This window comes from Procambarus clarkii, chromosome 60 (genome assembly GCF_040958095.1).
Source record: "Procambarus clarkii isolate CNS0578487 chromosome 60, FALCON_Pclarkii_2.0, whole genome shotgun sequence".
NCBI classification, from domain to species: Eukaryota; Metazoa; Arthropoda; class Malacostraca; order Decapoda; family Cambaridae; genus Procambarus; species Procambarus clarkii.
Window position 1 is genome coordinate 17,884,547 of NC_091209.1, and position 21,809 is coordinate 17,906,355.

General features: G+C 35.9%; 1 protein-coding gene across 1 annotated transcript in view; it reads right to left on the minus strand.

Moving 5' to 3' along the window:
- Positions 1-21,809, minus strand: part of cac (calcium voltage-gated channel subunit cacophony) — a 749,704-nt gene that overhangs the window by 48,825 nt on the left and 679,070 nt on the right. Inside the window, exons 34-35 of the mRNA XM_069307633.1 lie at positions 16,677-16,833; positions 14,046-14,173 (exon numbers count right to left, since the gene is read on the minus strand). Of these exons, the coding sequence (XP_069163734.1) occupies positions 14,046-14,173; positions 16,677-16,833 (285 nt within the window). The remainder of the gene's footprint in view (positions 1-14,045; positions 14,174-16,676; positions 16,834-21,809) is intronic.

Consider the following 21,809-nt stretch of genomic DNA (forward strand, 5'->3'; position numbering starts at 1 on the left):
GTTCTCGACTCACAATCGAGAATTCTGGTTTTGAATCCCAAGCAGTACAGAAGTAGTTGGGCGTGTTTCCTTTCACCTCATGTCTCTGTCCACTAAGCAGTAAATAGGTACCCAGGAGTTGGTCAGCTTGTTGTGGGGTTGCATCCTGGGCAGGGTCAGTAATTCAACCCTTAGTGGGGGGGGGGGGAGGGAGGAACCTCAGTATAAGCCTAACATGTACTGTATATATACCCTGGCTTCCTGTCCCCCAACGCAATGAATTAAAAATATATTCGTGTAACTAATATGTGCACCATGATATAATATTTGAACAATAAAACATTACACTTTTTGCTGTTATCACATTCTATTCACACACATTATATATAACTATAAACATGTTTTGTACCAATGTGAGCCACTAAACTAATGATTATGATAATCTCATAACCATTCATCTATGAACAGCAAAGCTACACATGCTCGCCAGTAGCTGAAGGCACCTGATGCAGCAAAGTACTATTCAATATACTATGCACATTGCTAACTAAAGCCACAACATTTCTATTATTATCAGAATTCTGGTCACTAAATGCTGAATACGAATAATTTTTCATATTTCATTTTCTGAAGGAACATAAGGTCCCATTACATTTTTATTTTATTTTATTTATATACTGTACAAGGGTTCTTACATTCTTGTAAAACCACTAGCATGCATTGCATTTCGGGCAGGTCCTTAATCCTAATTTTCCCTGGAATACAACCCACCAAATCGTTTAACAACCAGGTACCCATTCACTGCTGGGCGAACAAAGGTGTAAAGTCAAGGATTGGTGCCTAGTCAATCCTTCCCAACCAGGATATGAACCCAGATCTAATCGCTCGCGAAGCAATGGGGCGAGTGTTTCCCCACTGCACCACGGGGACTAGAACTGGGAGCTGGGACCCCAGTGGGTAGTGTGCTACCTCTCACTACCATGATAGTGCATGATACAGAACTGGGAGCTGGGACCTCAGTTGGTAGTGAGCTACCTCTCACTACCATGATAGTGCATGATACAGAACTGGGAGCTGGGACCCCAGTTGGTAGTGAGCTACCTCTCACTAACATGATAGTGCATGATACATACACACACAAAACTGTGGTTGTGCTGTGGCTGTCTGCCTCACTTTGGGAACATTAGCAGGATCAGGATTATCTCAACCTTGAAATAATCTTTTTCACAGTGTTTTCTGTCACCATCATCGATGAATATTTTGAGATACTTATACATTTTGTCATCATTAAGTGATCCTTTAATTCATTTAAATTAATCCTAAGATATGGAAAAAAACAACGTAAATAATTTTAAATTATGAAATAGGGTCAAGGAAAAATCCATCTAAGCATACATTTTCAACTAAACTCTTCAGTATATCATCTGGTACCAAGCAGGCCATATTTGTGTGGTAAGTTTGGTGAAGTTTTACCCCCAAAGTAAAAAAAAAAAAAAAAGTTTCCTAAAACATCATCAAGTTGAGCTTCACTGCCCAACTTCAGTATAAAGCATAATTTTAATAACCTTAAATATCTTGAAAGTTTCAAGACACTGTGAAGAGGGTTTCTCAAGATATTATCCGCAAAGGAACATGGTGAAAAAACCAGCATTGAATGTAATGAAACGCCATTTTCTGGGGCGAGTCCCAGAGGCTCCCCGGAGCTTACTGGGCTGATATGTATGCATTAGACCATGGCATCAGTCAATTCAATTGGAGTTCTATACCTACCGAGGACCACGAGCCAGAACCTGGCCCCCTTGATGAGGCACGGGGAGCAATGATCTATAGAATCCCCCCATGTGGTTGGAAGCATTCCATATCTGCCATAGACCAGGTTAGGCACCCAGAAAGGTAGGTGTCCCAAAACAAACACCACCTGGTTAAAAATTATTACCGAAAGCCGAACTATCAAGCAGAACTCCCAATCTGAAAACAAGCAAACAAGCATGATGTCATAACTGCCGCTGCGCTGTTATCTGCGCAGCTCCCTCCTTACCCGGGAGGAGGAAGGGGGAGCACCAGACTTCTCCTGCGCCTGCCATCCAACCCCAATTCTGAGGCTGAATATCAAAATGCAAATACCGCTGACCAGAGGGAGGGAGGGTTTCCGGGGAGCCTTCGGGACTTACCCAGAATATGGCGTTTCATTACATTCGAAGCTGGTTTTCTGTGGAGAGCCCCTCCAACTCCCTGGAGCTACCTAACCACAGGAAAATAAAAGAGGGACATACCCAGGAGGCGGCTGTCACTCGCACCTCAACTCGAAGTCGAGACAACTGGCTGCAACCTGCGATCCAAAACGACGCACGCCCGACTAGGGCCAGGAACATTAACGAGGTAACGAGCAGCCAAGACCCTGTTCAATCTCCAAAACCTTTGAGCCCGAATGTCAGCCCAAGACATATTAACCAAAACGGCAGTTAAAGCAGCAAATTTGCGAACATCACGGGCACAAGGACAGACCACAGGCTGGTTGAACTGTATAACCCTGTAGACAACCTGGGAGACGTGAGCCCTAGAACATAGAAGAAGGGAATCCGGGGTCAACCCAAAGCGTGTCCCCAGCCACCGAGGCCTTGGCTCATAAATAGTGCCTAAGAGCCACAACCAGACACAACACATGATGCACCCCCGGCCGAACCAACCAAGCATCAACTACCCAAGAACCCCTCCAGAAAGCTGCCATCTCGTTCTTTGCCAGAAAAGAAGGAGACAGCTGCAAACAAACAAACCTACCACCAGGACCGAAACAGCAGAAACCCCTGGGCTGGAGGAGAGCATGAAGCTCTCTGACCCGACCCCCAGAGACCAATGCCAATAAGAAAAGAACCATATCAAAACAATCTTGAATCTAAGGGACCACCACAAACCCACAAACCAAGGAGAAGAGAGAGAAAAGAGAGCACCTGGTCTAATGACCAGGACGGCTCAGGCAGTGCATGAGCAGGCGAGAGGTGAAACAATGCACGAGACAGTTTGCAAAACGGAGCTGAAGTAACATCCACCCCAGTTGGCCCAAATTACAGAGAAAACAATTAAACTGAACCCCTGTGACGTGTACAATCACGGGGACCTAGTGGTCACCGTGATTGTACTAATATTACTAACTTGTAGATTAATTATATTAACACTTTCTTACTACACCAATTATTTTACAGAATATTTGTACTCTATAGCACGGGTATGTCTAGTCACTTAGCATAGGGACAGATAACATCTACATATAAGAGGATTAAATTCTATTCTCATTACATATCAGTATTCTTGCTAAAAATCATTGACTGATACAGTATTCTATAAACCAGTGATCACCTCAATTCGCATTATTAGCTGAAGATCACAAATTAATAACATATTCTGTTATCACAGACTATCATGGAGGAAAGAAATTCTCCCTCCATTTCTCGGCTATGTGAGCTCTGTTCACATTACTTATTATATGATGAGAAAATATATATAAAATCACCACCTTATATTATCAAACCCCGTCTTACTGTCTCACAAAATAAAGTAATCATTAGGAAAGGAACTCTCCGTTTTACCACAGCGTGCTTTGCGCATGCGCAGACGAGACAGGCTAGAGGGAGGAGAGGAGAGCCAGGATTTGAGTCGCTACAGCATTGAACATCGAGAGGCGGCCATCTTACTGATCAAGGTAGCACGGAGCAAGCGATTTAGTGGACCATTCAGAGGACATTCAAGCATCAGCAAGTGTCTGGGTACCGCAGTGATTCCTACAACGATCATACGATCATTTTGGCAAGCAACAGCTTGGCTAAGTAGCATATTTTTGTTTCTAGAGAGCTCTTTATCACAAATTTATGTACTTGCTTGTCGTTATGCTGCTGGCCCTCCTCTAAACAAGAAGTAAGTTTCATTTTGGACTAAACCCTTCATATGCTTAGAGACAGATGCAAATTAATCACGAGGTAGGCAGTTTTATACAAATCTATTGTGATTTCTGCCTGTATCGGAACGATGCGAGAGAATATGAGCCTTTCTTCCACGTGACTCCAGACCGCATGGTGAAACAAGCCTAGTGATGCATCGCCTTTGAAGCGTGCTTCTATCACTTCCAAACAGCTAAGCTGTCTAGTCATTTGTAGAACTAACCAGTAGTTTATTATTGATCTTTAATAAGATCGGTTCCATTTAACAATTTTATCGCCATTTGATATTTATCGATGTTTCCATTTATCCTTATAATCTAATGATGTGAATATACATTTATTTATTTCATTATATAATAACATTATATTATACCAATAATTTTTTCTGATGAAGAACCAGCATTGGATTATTAGTGCTAGTGACGTAGTAGTTGCTTAGCACCTGTACCCCCAATTTATGTTTGAGGGTGAAACTGACTCTTAATTTTTTTGAATTTAATTACATTATACAGTCTTATCAATGTTTCATATTACATTGACTATTTTGGAATCCATAGGCACTAGTTCATGGTTTTAATTTCAATATCTGCTCATTTTAGTTTTCCTCTTTTCACAAAAAGAGATAGTCCTTCATACCTATCGAATGTATCATTATTTAGATTAATTCATTTATGTCAAATTTTCCTTCACGACAGGGGGGTTTCTATAGGCCATTGCTCCTCGTGCCTCTCTGAGGGGGCCAGGTTCTGGCTCGTGGTCCCCGGTAGGCAAAGAACTCCAATCGAATTGAATGATGCCACAGTCTAATACATACATATCAGCCTGGTAAGCTCCAGGGAGCCAGAGGGGCTCTCCACAGAAAAGAAAGCTAAAAGCATAAAATAACTTCTCTGATATGCATACATATATATACATTATATATATATATGTATATAATAATAATAATAGATAATAGCAAATAATAATAATATGTATATAATATTATATATATATGAGATACATGATAACAATATGATATAATAATAATAATAATAATAATAATAATAATAATATGTATATACTGTAATATTATATATATATGAGATATGATATATATATTATATATATATATATATATATATATATATATATATATATATATATATATATATATATATATATATATATATATATATATATATATATATATATATATATATATATATATATATATATATACATACATACATATATACATACATATATAAGGAATTAAAACCAGGGAACAATATTGAAACAAATCATTAGGCTATCGTCTTTTCCTTTTCAAATGTCTGGGTTATTTATTCATTTCTAATTTAATCTTGACATAATTTGAATAGAAAGATATGAGATAAGAACAATATTTATCATACAAATTCATTAACAGACATGTCTACTTAAATTTATTTAATCAAGAAATAGAGTATTTACTTATTCAAAATATTTCTTGCAATATCAGATGCCAAAGGATCACTTCTCTAATAACATCCTAAACAATTCAAATATCCTCATTAGTATTATTATTACTTCCTCCCCACTTTGTTGAGGTGGGGAGAAATGAGGACGGATGAAAGTAACAGAGGCGGCACTAGTCCACGCATGACACACACACACACACACTATTCACCCTCACTTAGAAACAAGCAGCTCAGAGAACATGAAATGAGGACAAGAAATGATTACTTATACTAGATTTCACTAAATGAATATCTAGTAGGCACAGTGAGGAAAAATAAAGACTGGCAGAGAAATTATGGACAGCATTAGCAAGTTGCCTAACAGCATCTACATGGAAAGAGCTACAATACTGTAAATACCAATTGAAATATGATAATTTTAGGCTTCTTGTTGCACGTTACACACAACACTGCACAAACCAAACTGTACTGATGAGTCATACATAATAGGCAGCAGTGTACACTGAAGAAACCTAAGAAATTATGAGCAACTCATCATTTTTGTTCTGTTCATAATTCAAATTTGGAAAACTTGCTAGAACCACCAAATTAGTTTTCTAGATTTAGATTTTGCAGGGCATAGCAAGATTGGGACAAAGGAAGAAAAATGTCCATTTATGTGAAAAAGAGACGACAAGCAGTGTAAAAATAAATATAACATGCTTTTACCTCATTAAACAATCTCTTGTAATCCAACAGAGAGACTGCATTCTACTCAGGTGGAAATCTTTTTGATCCAGGGCCCTCTGGGACAAAAAGGAAGAGGGGTAAGGTACTGCACCAAAACATGCATTCACAATTGAAATAAAGGTAAGAAATATTGAGCATACACACTACAGTACTTGGACTACACATATTTTATCCTCTATATATAGGTTCTGGTGATACTAGAATACATTCTTTATTAAGTCTAACTCTTGGTATTACATAGCGGCACTCTAAATCAGTATCTACATGATGGCCTGATGAACAGATGCTACAACTGGGGCATTCTCACATAATATGAACGGCTTGTAAACTAAAAAAATATCTAAAGTAGCAGTTTCAGGAACGTTGTAAAAAAAAAAAGGAAATTCACACACTGTAAATATAAATTTATGATTCCACTATTGTTAAGATTTGTTGTCAGTTCACTGAGAAATATATTTGTAACTGAATTTTGTCAGTAATCAAACAATCTAGGCACAAGTGGAACACCCTTCAATTAGATCTACATGTAATTTTGATTACAGAACTGAAACATTATGTTTCAACTTTCAGAATGAATATTGTGAAACGTCACAGGCAGTAAGTCTGAAATTTAATGTTACCCCTTAGAATGTTATCTATCCTAAAGAAGTGAACACTAAACCTATGTTTTTTTGCAGCAGAAATCTGAAGGAAATTTATGTGACTTAGTTGCAGATATGATAAAAATATACAGTATATTATATTACGTATAAAAATAAATAAGCGATTGTTAATGGAAAAGCCATTAAATTATAACCAAAGAATGATTAATTTTGGTCTTATCCAGATAAATAATATCTAAGTTAAGATTTGCTATGCCTGCATGAATGTGAAATACACAATAACAATTTATTAAGTCTAAGAAGTAACAATTTAACTCATGACATAAAATTTCTTGCCTATCAAGTTGCTGGAATCACACGAGTGCACTGGTTGTGCCCAATCATTTGATTAAAATTAGATTCAAGATTGGGATATACATATATTTTTTTCTTTGCACACATTGCTACAATGCATCTACATCCTCCAAGTATTCCAGCAGCATTGGAATCATAAACTGGTTACTTTAAACTTTAATGTATCTTAAAATACTGTGCTCATGAGACTGCTACAGATTTTTTTTTTTTTTACATCAGCCATATCTTGTAAAATGTTGCAGCAATCTCATCCCTTCATCAAACCACCATGTGGGACTGTGAATGTTGAGTTAGGGTTTGCTACACTATACCCCAAGGTATATCTACCTATAGGGAAAGTAGTTTTAGAGGATGAAATACATTAATAGCAGGTACTGTAGCAAGTATGCTTATTATATCTTACCTTTATTTTCATTATTAGGACAATTTTGCAGTAATACCCTGCCCACTCCTCAATGCCCATAGCTTCCTAGCTTAAATAGACTCCAATTTGGAAAAAATAAGATCCCTCTGTTGCATTAACTGAACTTGATTAATAAGGTAAAACAAAATTTCAAATTATTTTAATATAATTGTTATATTTTTTTACTTTAGAAATTCTGGCATTGTTATGACTGCACTTTCATTTGACAATGAAAAACTAAGCCTTAAAAATTGCATTTAGTGGATCTAGCATTTTTTCAGAGTTAAATTAGGGACACAAAAATTTAGTGAGATTTACATAATTCTTTTGATTCAATAAAACATACAATACTGGTAAATATTATATAAAGCTGATCATCAGTTTTGTATGGTTTAAGCAATTTAAAAATTATATCAAACGAAGGCTCTAAATTCATAAAGTCGTCGTAATTTGTTATATTTATGTATTTGAAACCATTTCCAAGAATGTGACAACAGGTTATGTAACTATATTTGCATTTATTTATTTATGTTCTTGCAAAGCCACTAACATGCAAAGAATTTTGAAAGACTCTTAATGTTAACAAAACATTTTAGGTATGTACTGAAATTTTGCAGTGATTTGTAAGTTACACATAGTACAGTTAAACTTAAAGTACCTACAACTAGTGATAAACATACTGTACTGTGTTAATATTTAACAAAGTACAGTACAGTACATAAAACTGGTGACTGAAATATGCATCACGAATATGAGAGTTGTCAGTGAACAGAAATACTGTATAATAAATTTTAAATGAATAGAAACTAGTGGACACATTAAGGTGAGTAAGAAGAAATTATATTAGTATTGTATGCCCTTCATGGAAGCTATGGTATAACTCGTATAACTCTTCAGTCTTGCCCGCAACATAGTACCTCATCCTGATTCCTTTGGCAATGCCCTAGAATATGTGCATGAATGAGCTTACAGTGGAAAATTGCAGTACCACATATACATTAAATTTAAAATAATATTGAAATGATCAAATTATCATTTATATTATCAGCATGCAACATACTGTGACAACTGTCACGGATATCACCACAGCACAGATTATATTACCAGAGCGACAAACTATTTTTACTCAGGAACTGTCCCTGAAAACAATTACCTTCTGTATAAATAACTATTATGCAGTGAGCCATTCCATAGGGTGAGATATGTATTCCAGAAAAGCCTTGTGATACACAAAACCGAAATACAATACGCCACATGAAGTTAATGTTATACAGAGGATTCCTCCTCTAATGAAATTTGGTATACTGTACCAGAAAGCCAGATGTAATGAAAGGATTCCATTCTAGAAATACTTTATGATCATTATATTCAGTTGCAATGGAAAATGGTAGAAGATTTCTGGTGATGTAGGCCAAAGCATTCATTGGACCAAAATTCAGTTTCAAAATTTTAAATAAATCAACAAAATATTTAACACGTTACTTTCCAAGTGAATTTGTTATTAAAATGTGCCTATTTTTTTTTTATTATTTGCATTAATAAAATCATATCATTGTTTAGAAAAAAAAAAAGTTTGGTAACTTCAAACATGGTTTGGTACAAATTTGTCTAATCCAGCTGAAGTACACTGTATGGGAGAAATGAAGCATCGAATGTAATGAAACAACCTTTTCTGGTGGTCTTCACAAGTTCCCATAGCTTACAAACTCAGGTGAAGCCATCATTGAGAAATAAACCATGGAGAGGTAATGGAGTTAAAGGGAAAAGATGTGTGAGCAGGGCAGTTGGAGGATACGTGGACACAGCAAGAGAAGGGGCCTAATCACACTGGGGAGGAAAGAGACCAGGCAAAATAAGTGTGTGATTAGATTAACACCCACAAATGCCACCCTCTGGAAAGGGATTAGCCAAATGGAAGAATCTACCCATGAGGGGAAACTTAGCAGCCCAGTAGAAATTATTAGTATAAACATTTGGTACACAAAGGCAAACAAACAGCATTACAGAAAATGAGGTAGAGCCGCATAAAAGGGTAGCAGAACTCCATGTATGATGGATGTAATAGAAGATGCAATATTCTCAAGATGATATCAGGTAGTAAGAAAAGAAAGGATAAACACGACGTGAAAAGGAGTAGTCCTACGGATACACAACATCAGAGCTTTAAGGAGATAGAGATTCTGAAGGTAACCAACCAGAAGAACTTCATACTGGGTGTGATACCAGTGAGAACCATGAAGATAGTGGTAGGTGTTATATATATATATATATATATATATATATATATAAAACTATTAACTACTGGAAGGTCAATAGAGGAATATGATAAATGTAATGACTTATGTCTGAAGATAACAGAAAAGACAGCCATAGTGGTAAGTAAGAAGAGCTAAGATCCCAATACTTGGGACTTTTATCCACATGGATATAAATTGATCAACAAAGGATTCTCACAGGGAAGATGAAACATGGAGAGCGCTGCTTTCCACATTCACAAACACTTTTAAATACATGGAAGGTGAAATATTTAAGAAAGTCTTCACAACTTTAGTGAGATGAAAATTGAAATATGCAGCAGTTGTATGGTGCCCATATCTCAAGAAGCACAAAATAAATGAGGATGGGTATAAATACATGTTACTAGTGGCTCCAAAATCTTAAGAACATGAACTACATTGAGAGGCTGGAGGTGTTAAACATACCAATGCTAGAAGGCAGAAAGGAAAGGGGAAATATGATGGCTACATATAAAATAGTAAAAGTAATAGACAAAATAGAAAAGGAATTTTTGAAACCTGCAACTTTAACCACTGTGCTGCGCCAACCGAGAATAACTCGGTCGGTGGGAAACTGCGAAAACCGAGAAAACACCTTTTTAATATTTCATACCTATTCAAAACACGTATGTGGTAGGTTGTGTACGAAGTGGACTATTCGGACCTCCAGTGAGTGGCAGCCATCTTGTAAAAAATTCCCAGAATGTTCTAAGGCTGCTGGTTGGCTCAGTTTCACATGAGCAACCATAGGTGGAGCACACACCTCTGGCTCCCAAACACCTGTCCGACACGGTGTTGAAAGATTGCTCAATGTCTGTGAAATTCAGACCTTATTGTTTGAAGAACATAAGGGTCATGATATTGATGAAGTTAGGCACAATAAGAACCTAACACAAGGGTCGAATGCTAGTGATACTCCACGTATTTAACCTCTGCGCTGCACTTTCTTTTATCGCTGCCATCACCCAGGTGGGCAAGAAATAATATTAAAAATTGTTCTAATATTGTTAAAATACATTTCCTGATCACAGGAAAATAAAAAAAATGAATGTGACTTACTTTAGCCATGGTGAAACCTGTAAATCTGGCGATGACGTCACAATTCATAAGTGTTCATGATGCAATAATCTCATGGTTTTTGACCAGACCACCAACCAGACAGCCTAGTCAGAAACTGGGCCGTGAGGACTTTGACCTTCGGAATCATCACAAGGTAAATAAAGTAAGGTGGTTGCCCCAGCCTTGCCGTGGGCAGAGAATTGCTGCGGAGATATTTTTAGATATTTATTTCAATGACTTATTTATTTTCTCTTTTTTTTTTTTTGCAGTAATATTATTTAATAGTGTGTCTTTTGAGGAATTTATATAATAAAATATGTGAACACAGGAATGCTTAAATATGTGTGTGTCATTATTATGCACACTATTACATTTTTAGAACAATAAAATATATGTCTTTTGCCATTATTACACTGTATATACACATTACATATAACTATCTATATTTTCATGTACCATTACAAACCTCTAATCAGTTCTGATGGGTGTAATAATCTTGTAACACATTACAGTACCAGAGTTCAGCCTACCTCTACATGTTTTGTATGAAGATGTAACTGTATACATTGAATATATTATATTTTCTTTACAGTTGTAATAATTTTAATTTTTTTCAAGTGCAATAATGCATTGGGGTGTCAATGATACATTGCCTTAGGGACCGTTCAAGCTTGACACACAAATGTTACTCTGGCGGCCCCAGCATGATGAAGTGATCTGATGAAATACCTGTGCCCAAAATTGTCCCAAGGGCTGTGTACAGTCTGTTGACAGACTGGTAACATATATCCTCTTTCAGCTAAGCCCTGGTGATTTTTGTTCTTTTGAAATGATAAACGTATGAATTTCATTACGTATGATTTAAGTTCTTTTAATTTGAGTTACAACTAACGTAGATGTATGACCGAACCTAACCAACCCTACCTAACCTAACCTAACCTATGTTAACCTAACCTAAACTAACATAACTAAGTTAATAATTTATGTTCTTAACATAATATAATAATAATATTTCAAATAAACCAATTGTAAACAAATTATTGAAAATAAAAAAAATTACACGGCCTATTAGGCAAATCGCGCCTTACATAGTAGGCCGAGAAGTGCATTCTGGCTACTAGGTACGACATATATATTATATATTATATATATTATATATATGTCGTACCTAATAGCCAGAACGCACTTCTCAGCCTACTATTCAAGGCCCAATTTGCCTAATAAGCCAAGTTTTCATGAATTAATGTTTTTTCGTCTAACCTACCTAACCTAACCTAACCTAGCTTTTTTTGGCTACCTAACCTAACCTTACCTATATATATAGGTTAGGTTAGGTTAGGTAGGGTTGGTTAGGTTCGGTCATATATCTACGTTAATTTTAACTCCAATAAAAAAAAATTGACCTCATACATAGAGAAAAGGGTTGCTTTATCATTTCATAAGAAAAAAATTATAGTAAATATATTAATTCAGGAAAACTTGGCTTATTAGGCAAATCGGGCCTTGAATAGTAGGCTGAGAAGTGAGTTCTGGCTACTAGGTACGACATATATATATATATATATATATATATATATATATATATATATATATATATATATGTCGTACCTAGTAGCCAGAACGCACTTCTCAGCCTACTATTCAGGGCCCGATTTGTCTAATAAGCCAAGTTTTCATGAATTAATTGTTTTTCGACAACCTAACCTACCTAACCTAACCTAACCTACCTTTTTCGGCTACCTAACCTAACCTAACCTATAAAGATAGGTTAGGCTAGGTTAGGTAGGGTTGGTTAGGTTCGGTCATATATCTACGTTAATTTTAACTCCAATAAAATAAAATTAACATCATACATAATGAAATGGGTAGCTTTATCATTTCATAAGAAAAAAATTAGAGAAAATATATTATTTCAGGAAAACTTGGCTTATTAGGCAAATCGGGCCTTGCATAGTAGGCTGAGAAGTGCGTTCTGGCTACTAGGTACGACATATATATATATATATATATATATATATATATATATATATATATATATATATATATATATATATATATATATATATATATATATATATATATATATATATATATAAAATGTGTGCGTGTGTTGTACCTAACCATAATGCACTACTTGGCTTACTAAGCAAGGCCTGGTTTGTCTAATAAGCTGAGTTTTCCTAGTTATATATTTTTCTAAAAAAAATCTTATGCAACGATAAATCTTTCCATTATATAATATACGATTTTTTTTTTAATTTACCGCACACAGCCATGGTAGCTATGAGAATGCAATCAGGGGGACCCCCCCTGGGAATTCAGTAATGGGAAGAAGAAATGAAAAAACTCCAAAAGGAGAAGAAACCATTAATTCTTTAAAATAGGCAGCGAAGAGAGACAAAAAAGTAAAAACATGCCTTCTTTAAATCTAAAACCTTGAGACCCTTCACAGTTACAGAATGGGAAGGGCATGGGATGGAGCCTACATATCTCCTGGGGTTTGGAGACCAGAAGGAAGGTACATGAGTGCCAGGAAAAGTAACCTTTGGCCCTTGCTTTGATTCAGCACCCTTAGAAGTATTCCACAAAAAACTCAAAAAGGTTGCAAGAGTACGAGTACGCTTCATGGTTGTTGTCAAACCCCCAATGGAAACATAAGCATCTGCCACTAACACACATGCCACTGATGTTTACGAATCCTCGAGCTAGTGACCAAGTGAATTAGGCCTAAAGTTGTTTACCAATAGCTAATTATCATTTGCCTAGTTCATATCTTCTTATTTTCTTTCTTTCAAGCTGGGATTTTTCTTTGGTTTTGTCTGACTTTCTGGCTGGATTTGCTCAGTTTTGGGTTGATCTGTGATTCCTGGCTACCAGTACAAATACACGGGTCTTAATAGTCCTGGGGTGATCCTTTGGTTTAGCTGTAACAGTGCAGAAGCACCAGAGAGCTACTGAGGGTACCTTCCCTTCAAAAGTATTACAATTAAATAAGAACATGATGCAGTTGTCTTAATGGATATAACTAGTACAGAATTTTTTTTTAACTTATTTCATTTAATGAAACCTGATTTTATAAATTGCCTAATTATTTTATGCTGTAATGAGATTACAAGAATAACGATTATATGCTGCAACAGATGGAAGACAAAAAAATATTTTTTAATTTTGGAAATAGATTTAACAATAAAAATAGAATATAAGTAAAGAACAAAAAGATCAAAGCAAAGTTGTTTCATAAGAAAAACTAAATGTGAGTATACAGTACTTACGTTGCATTAGGGTCATATTCAGCCCATATTCTGATGAACTCATCAAGGTGATGAGCACCAAGGATGGATGAGTCTCTAGTCAAGTAATCGAAATTGTCCATGATGACAGCAACAAAAAGGTTCAACATCTGCCAGGGGTCATCTTATTAGTAAAAATTATATTTGGATATACAATGACAATTCTCTGACATTTAATAACAAAAAGATTCTATAACAAGCATAGTGTATAGAATGTCACAGCTTTTATTGCTTTGAATTTTAAAATATTACATTTTATCTTAAAGGAGGACTTATAGAAGATTTGACATCTCTTTGTAAATTAGGTGAAATATCTATGTAGCAAACTGTAATTTTATCAGGAGTAATACACTATAGGCCTATTAAGCAACTGTCACTACAACTTAAATAAAATTGAACCTATTTTTTATTAATACAGTAATGTCAAACTCAATAAGTTGATAATACTAATAAATCTAATCATTTAAACTCATAGTTGATCAGGTGGATCATAATTTTTAATAATTCATTGTGTTTAGGGACAGGAAACCAGAGGGTTCTTGAGGTTATCTTGAGATGATTTCGGGGCTTTAGTGTCCCCGCGGCCCGGTCCTTGACCAGGCCTCCACCCCCAAGAAGCAGCCCGTGACAGCTGACTAACACCCAGGTACCTATTTTACTGCTAGGTAACAGGGGCATAGGATGAAAGAAACTCTGCCCATTGTTTCTCGCCGGCGCCCGGGATCGACCCCGGGACCACAGGATCACAAGTCCAGCGTGCTGTTCGCTCGGCCGACCGGCTCCTCCAGTAAAGAGTATCCACACACATTTCAAGATTCCCCCCCCCCCTCCCTTCCCCAAGGCCAAATTACTGACCCCGCCCAGGATGCAACCTCACAACAAGCTGACTAACTCCTGAGAACCTACCTACTGCTAAGTGAACAGAGGCATTAGGTGAAAGGAAATGTGCCCAACCATTTCTGTCCTGCCTGAGATTCGAACCCGGAATTCTCGATTGTGGGTCGAGAACGAACCTGATTGTACTACCGGGACCCATAATAGAAACACTTCCAAAAATTCAATAGTTACTTTTTAATCTGAAAGAAACTTTCTTTGGCATTATTAACACAAGCCAATCTATCTTGAGGTTATCTTGAGATGATTTCAGGGCTTAGTGTCCCCACGGCCCGGTCCTCGACCAGGCCTCTTTTTTGTTACACACCCCCAGGAATCAGTCCGTAGCCGCTGTCTAACTCCCAGGTACCTATTTACTGTTAGGTAACAGGGGCATCAGGATGAAAGAAACTTCTTGCCCATTTGCCTGCACCGGGGAACGAACCCTAAACCTCAGGACTACGAATCCGAAGCGCTGTCCACTCAGCTGTCAGGCGCCCTTTTAGCACATATCTTGCACATTAATTGTAGCACATGTCTTGCATAATACCTATAGTGTTTCTTGCAGGTCTTAGTTAAGTTATTTGTTGTCTTTTCTGTCAGGAGAATGAGCCATACCTCTGGTTTTATGTCATTAGAAGTTTTGCTTTAATAGTTTTTCTCTTGGTGATCTTAGCTGCTTACTTCTGCTGCATTAACTAATGAAGGATATATAGTATTTAATTAATGCTTAGGAAGGAATTAGTGATGCATTGGCACTTGTCTTCAAGTTCAAAGAGCCTCATATTTAGCTACATACTTATGTATCCAACATTTCCTTAGAGATCAGTGCCAATACATAATTTTTTTCCCTAAAGCTTATATACTCAATATTTTAAATACCCTATGTCCTTAAATAGCGAATGTAGAAAGTGAGCAACTTAGAACATCCTGGTGTTTTTGTACATAAAATATCTATTGAACTAATCCAAAGCCATCAGCTTTACTCAATTCCTAATGTTTACTGAGTGGGGAGGTAACAACTGAGAGATGATAGGGAAGCACTAAATGAAAACAAATTATACCAATAAATTCACCACATTTCACATACAACACACCATCACAGAAAATCAGAACCACCACAGCAAGTCATCCACAGAAATACCCAACTGCTTCACGAGACTAGGTGTAGAGTATTCATTCTGAGGTGTCAAATACAAGCATGTAAAACCTTTAGTCCCTTTTGACAAACTGTTACCACCTGGCCTAGTTCACTATCACTTCTTGCGTTCTGTTCTCACTCAGTCCCTGCTTCCTCACAGACTATGTCTGCACATCTTCTTCTAGGCATCATCTCTTCCTTCCTTTCAGATTCACTTGATTATCCTCATTTTACAAGTCCATCATCATCTATTCATTCAAGAAGTACAAACTATTTTGCACGCTCTTGCAACTTACAAGCTTTAGTAGTCCACATTTTTCTATCATTCCTTATTCTAACACATTACATGTTTTTAGATTATCTATTTGTGCTGCTCTATATATTTTTCATACTCTTGTCACACAAGAGTATCTTTCACACTTTTGATTTCTTTTGGCAAACAGTGATGGCAACTAAAAGGATTAGATAGCTAACAAAAATATATGCAAAATTACTAATCATATCTTTTTGGACAACATATTACATGAACAAATCACATATCAATAAAGTATATAGCTACTATATGACACTACTTAATGCCTCAATTTAAGTCTACTTACCAAGAAGGAACAGAGGAAAATGAAAGACACAAAGTAGACATATGCAACATTAGAACCACACGTCTTGCTCGGCTCGTTCTTCAGTGCGTCAGGATCACACGGTCTCCCTTTTATGCAGGCTAACATAATGCTCTGCCAGGATTCCCCTGTAGCACATCTGCATATACCACAAATTCATTATAAATTACAACAGCATATTTTGTATAAATTTATGGATCATAATTCACCTATAAAACAAGTTTCTCAATTATATTTGCTGAATTTAATAAAGAAATTAATCTAAAAATATTTCCATTATATTCATATATACTGTATATTATAAGACAGTGAAAAGGGTTTTTTCTATAAGCTCATGAAAATGTGTTACTTATAATTTATGACAAAGAGCCAATAAATTCAGTACAACCTCTCAAAATTTGCATCTTTGACATAAAATTTGTCTTTGAAATGTGAGCAAGTGCCATTGTTCAATGAGTCTGCTTATGATATGGAACACATTTTTTGTTTTGCTTGTTGCCTCATAATGAGTACACATTCAAGCAACATTACATTTTTTACACACCAATACCTTGGACATTGAATTAAAAGGCCGTATGTGATTTCAAACCTGAAGTCCCATTTTTCTTTCACATTTTCAAGATAAGCATCAATCCTGTTGGCAATCTAAATTATGAAACAAGTCATGAACTCTGAGAATATGACTGAACTCAAAAGGTTTAAGCCAGGAAAATTACTACTAATTTGCTAGCATTTACGTAATTACACTTAGGTAATTATGTACAATTTAAATTTTGTTAATGAGTATTTACATAATACATGTAAACATCATTATTTATAACATTCAACAACTTAAATATCTTACATAAGAGAATGTCCACAATGTGTTCAGTGGACATAAACAACACCTAAAATCTTTGGGAAGATTTGTCTTGTCCCAATCTGCTTTGGGACTGAGAAAAGATTTGCACGCTAATAATGCAGTAACTAGTGACCTGCTAAAGAATAGCAGACACTGAAATATTTGTTCTCCCACCTGTTTCTACTTTAATGTTTCCTAAAGTGAGAAGAACAATGCTATGCTATGCTGTCTCTAGAGTCTTATTTAGAGGACAATTGTATCATATAATCAGCTCCATGTTCACTTGACATGGGGCCGGCACCAACAGCTTTGTTGCCATCCATTTGGAGACAGGTTGTAAAAAAAAAAAATATACACCCATCTTTCATATGGTTAAAAATGTAGTACAAAATTTAAAATATATTCACAAGCTTGCTACTGAAATGTTTCATGATGTGTTCATTTAAAATTAAATTTTAGGTCATAATGGGTCCCAACTAAGTGAGCCTGGCATTATCACACCATATTTATTTATATATTTATATATATATATATATATATATATATATATATATATATATATATATATATATATATATATATATATCTTTATATATATAGTAACTTATCTAATATTTGTTACCCATCTAGATATTAGGTAACTTATCAGTGACAGCCTCAGTATGGATAATGTGAAATCAATTTAAAAACTGGACAACTATCTGTCATTTAAGTTTGCCATTTCCTACTGTTGAACACAGGAGGTCAGTCAAGCATACTGAGGTCTGCCTAGACCAATGACTGGTCTTCTCCAAGATCCAACCCACACCTTTTTGAATTTATAATCTGTTCACAAATATAAAATATTAGTAAATCTACCTAGAATATTGAATTTTTTTTTACATAATTGGAGTATGTATGGCTGCAATGTATCACTGATGGCTTACAACCAAAGTTGAGTGATTAAGACAAACAAAACTAGACAACGATGGCTTAAAGCTTCAAAGATGCCAAAACAGAAAATCCTGATTCGGCAATTTTAAGATTTTTAAGAAGATAAATTGTTGGGACAGTGAAACTGATGCTATTTAGCTTAAATTATAAGTCTGTCAAGTGCAATTAAATAAATTTGCTTATGTTATTTACAGCACTACTTTCGAGTTCAAGAACAAATACTGAATTGGTCACAAACTTTTTTTGAAAAAACTGTACATGTTGTTCACATTTGAATTTCACTCATCTTTCAGAACACAAGAAATATGCAAACAAAATGTTTATGAAAAACTGGCAAGATTATGGGTTTTGAAAATTGTTTCAGTGTGGCATGTGTTTAGATATGAAAAGAGAAAATGTAGAAAAAATAAATGATCTAATTTATCACTGGTACACCATATATTTCCTTAATAGAGCCCATTATAAATTACAGTGTAGTGACTGCACCCAAGACATAAGTGTGATAGACGGATGTTAAACAAACCATATAAGAAACATTATGCCAATTTAGCTGCTTCTTATGCCTCTCTCAATCATTCAGAATAATACATTGAAATATGCAATTATGCAACAAAATACAACATCATAATTAAATACCATAAGTTTAAATTTAATACAGAGATAAGTGAAACACTTTCCAGGCCACGCATCCAGTTGAGTTACCTTTCTGTAGGTCTTCCTAATGTAGCCAAGGAAATATATTACTAGTAGATGAAGAGACGACGACATTTCGGTCCATCCTGGACCATTATCAAGTTGATTATGATGAGACGAGGGAGGCACGGGCATAAGTAAGGCAAGAGAGGTGAGGAGGAGAAAATCTTAGAGGAAGGTAAGAGCAAGGCAAAAAGTAGGGAGGGGATAGGTGTGAAAAAAGGGGTGTAAAGGGGTAATAATAGGAGTAAGAAGGGGAATGTAAGAAAAAGAAGAGAGCGAGCAAAAGAGAAAAAAAGGAAGGGTACGATTATGTTAGGTCATATTTGTTAGAAGGTTTGAAACATTTGAGTATGTACTGTGAAAGGGAAGAGTCAACAGCAACAGAGCCAGGACTAAGGATCATGTTGGGTAGGTTGTGTATCAGAGTCGATTCGACGAGGCGGTGTCTGTGAAGCGTAGAGGCAGGAAAGATTGTTTTAGAAGACCAATCAATAGGATGATTAAAATCCCTAACATGACAGAAGAGAGCATTGTTTGTGTCTGCAGACTTAAAACTTCTAGTTTACATCCTCAAATGCTCCAAACCTTCTAACAAATATGACCTAACATAATCCTACCCTTCCTTTTTTTTCTTTCTTTTTCTCTTCTTTTTCTTACGTTCACCTTCTTACTCCTATTATTAACCCATTACACCTTTTTTTTTTTTTACACCTATCCCTTCCGTACATTTTGCCTTGCTCTTACATTCCTCTAAGATTTCCTCCTCCTCACTTCTCTTGCCTTACTTATGCCCGTGCTTCCATCGTCTCATCACACTCGACTTGATAATGGTCCAGGACAGATCGAAACATTGTCATCTCTTCATCTTCTAGTGTGTGGTTTGGTCAACATTCTTCAGCCACATTATTGTAATTCATGATCTGTATATTACAAGTAATCTTTATTCAACAATTTTAATGGAAAATACTTTGCTTTCTTTTTATTACTTCCACTATGTTCAATAACATAGTGTATATACAAATAAAGTATGTCTTTTGACATTATACTGTACGTATATTTTATAACTGGCTTGAAGTGCCAGAAACAAATTTGTGTGTTTCAAATTTGGCTTACTCTTTAATTGTTATATGCAAATAATGTTGTTCCAGTATTAATAAAGAAACAGCTGGAACTTACAAAAAACTAATTTGTAGCTTGGTTTCCTATTTCTTGGGAGAGGAAGCTGGTTAAGCATATTGAGGTCCCCTTAGACTGACCTCCCTAGATACAACCTCCAACAGTTACCTTACTCCTAGGTACAATACCTATTTATGTCTAGGTGAATAGAGTCATCAGTTGTAAGGAAGTGAGTCCAAATACCTTGTTCTACCCAGGAATTAAATTCTGGGTCATTCCATTGCGCATTGACTACATTGAATACTTCCTTACAGATTATTGCATCTCAATTGACTACAAAGAGACTGAGCAATGGCTTAACATTCCCTATTGGGAGTTTTAAATCTGGTTATGTCAAATCTTAAATACAGACTGGAAATAAGTTTAAAACTGGCTACACAAATGTCAAAATCGTGCAGCATTAAATACGTCTGAAGGTAGTCATAGTGTAAAAACTTATCACATGTTACCCATTAAGACAATATGCGATATATAAAAACCTACCTAAGAATTGAGTGATATAAAAATTGGACTTCTTAAACAAAATAATAAATTAGACAGTTTCCTACAAAGAGTGCTGGACCAACAGGGTTGTACTGGATATGCGAGTCTGTGGGCCACTCCAGGCAACAGTCTGTTGGACCAAGCTATCATAAGTCAAGCCTGGCCTCAGGTCAGAGTAGAAGAACTTGCAGAACCTACTCCAAGTATGATCCAGGTGCCTAACACAATATGTAATATAAAACCCACCTAAAAAAAAACACCTAATACAATGTGTGTATAAAATCTCACCTAAGACAACATGTGGTATAAAAAGTCTCCATCAATAAGTGCCATAGAAGTTCACTCAAGGTGAAGTTTATAAAAATCCACTTAAAGTACTGAGTGGTATAAAAACCCACCTAAGGTACAGAGTGGTACAAAAACCCACATAAGGTACTGAGTGGTACAAAAACCCACCTAAGGTACAGAGTGGTATAAAAACCCACCTAAGGTGCAGAGTGGTACAAAAACCCACCTAAGGTACAGAGTCGTACAAAAACCCACCTAAGGTACAGTAGTACAAAAACCCACCTAAGGTACAGAGTGGTACAAAAACCCACCTAAGGTACAGAGTGGTACAAAAACCCACCTAAGGTACTAAGTGTTACAAAAACCCACCTAAGGTACTAAATGTTCCAAAAACCCACCTAAGGTACAGAGTGGTACAAAAACCCACCTAAGGTACTGAGTTGTACAAAAAAATATCTAGGACAGTGGCACCAATAGTTAAAAGTAAGACAGTAAGTAGTAAAACAATGTTAAAAACCCAAGTATGACACTGTAATATTAAAATCCACCAAGGCACTGTATAGTGTAAAATTCATCTTTTCAGATCACCTGAGAATCAAGCTAGGTTTAAAGCAGCAACATGCATGAGTTTCATTCTTATTTCTACAAAGTCCAAAAATATTTTATGAGCTAATGCTCCTCAGATGCTCCCTAAGCCA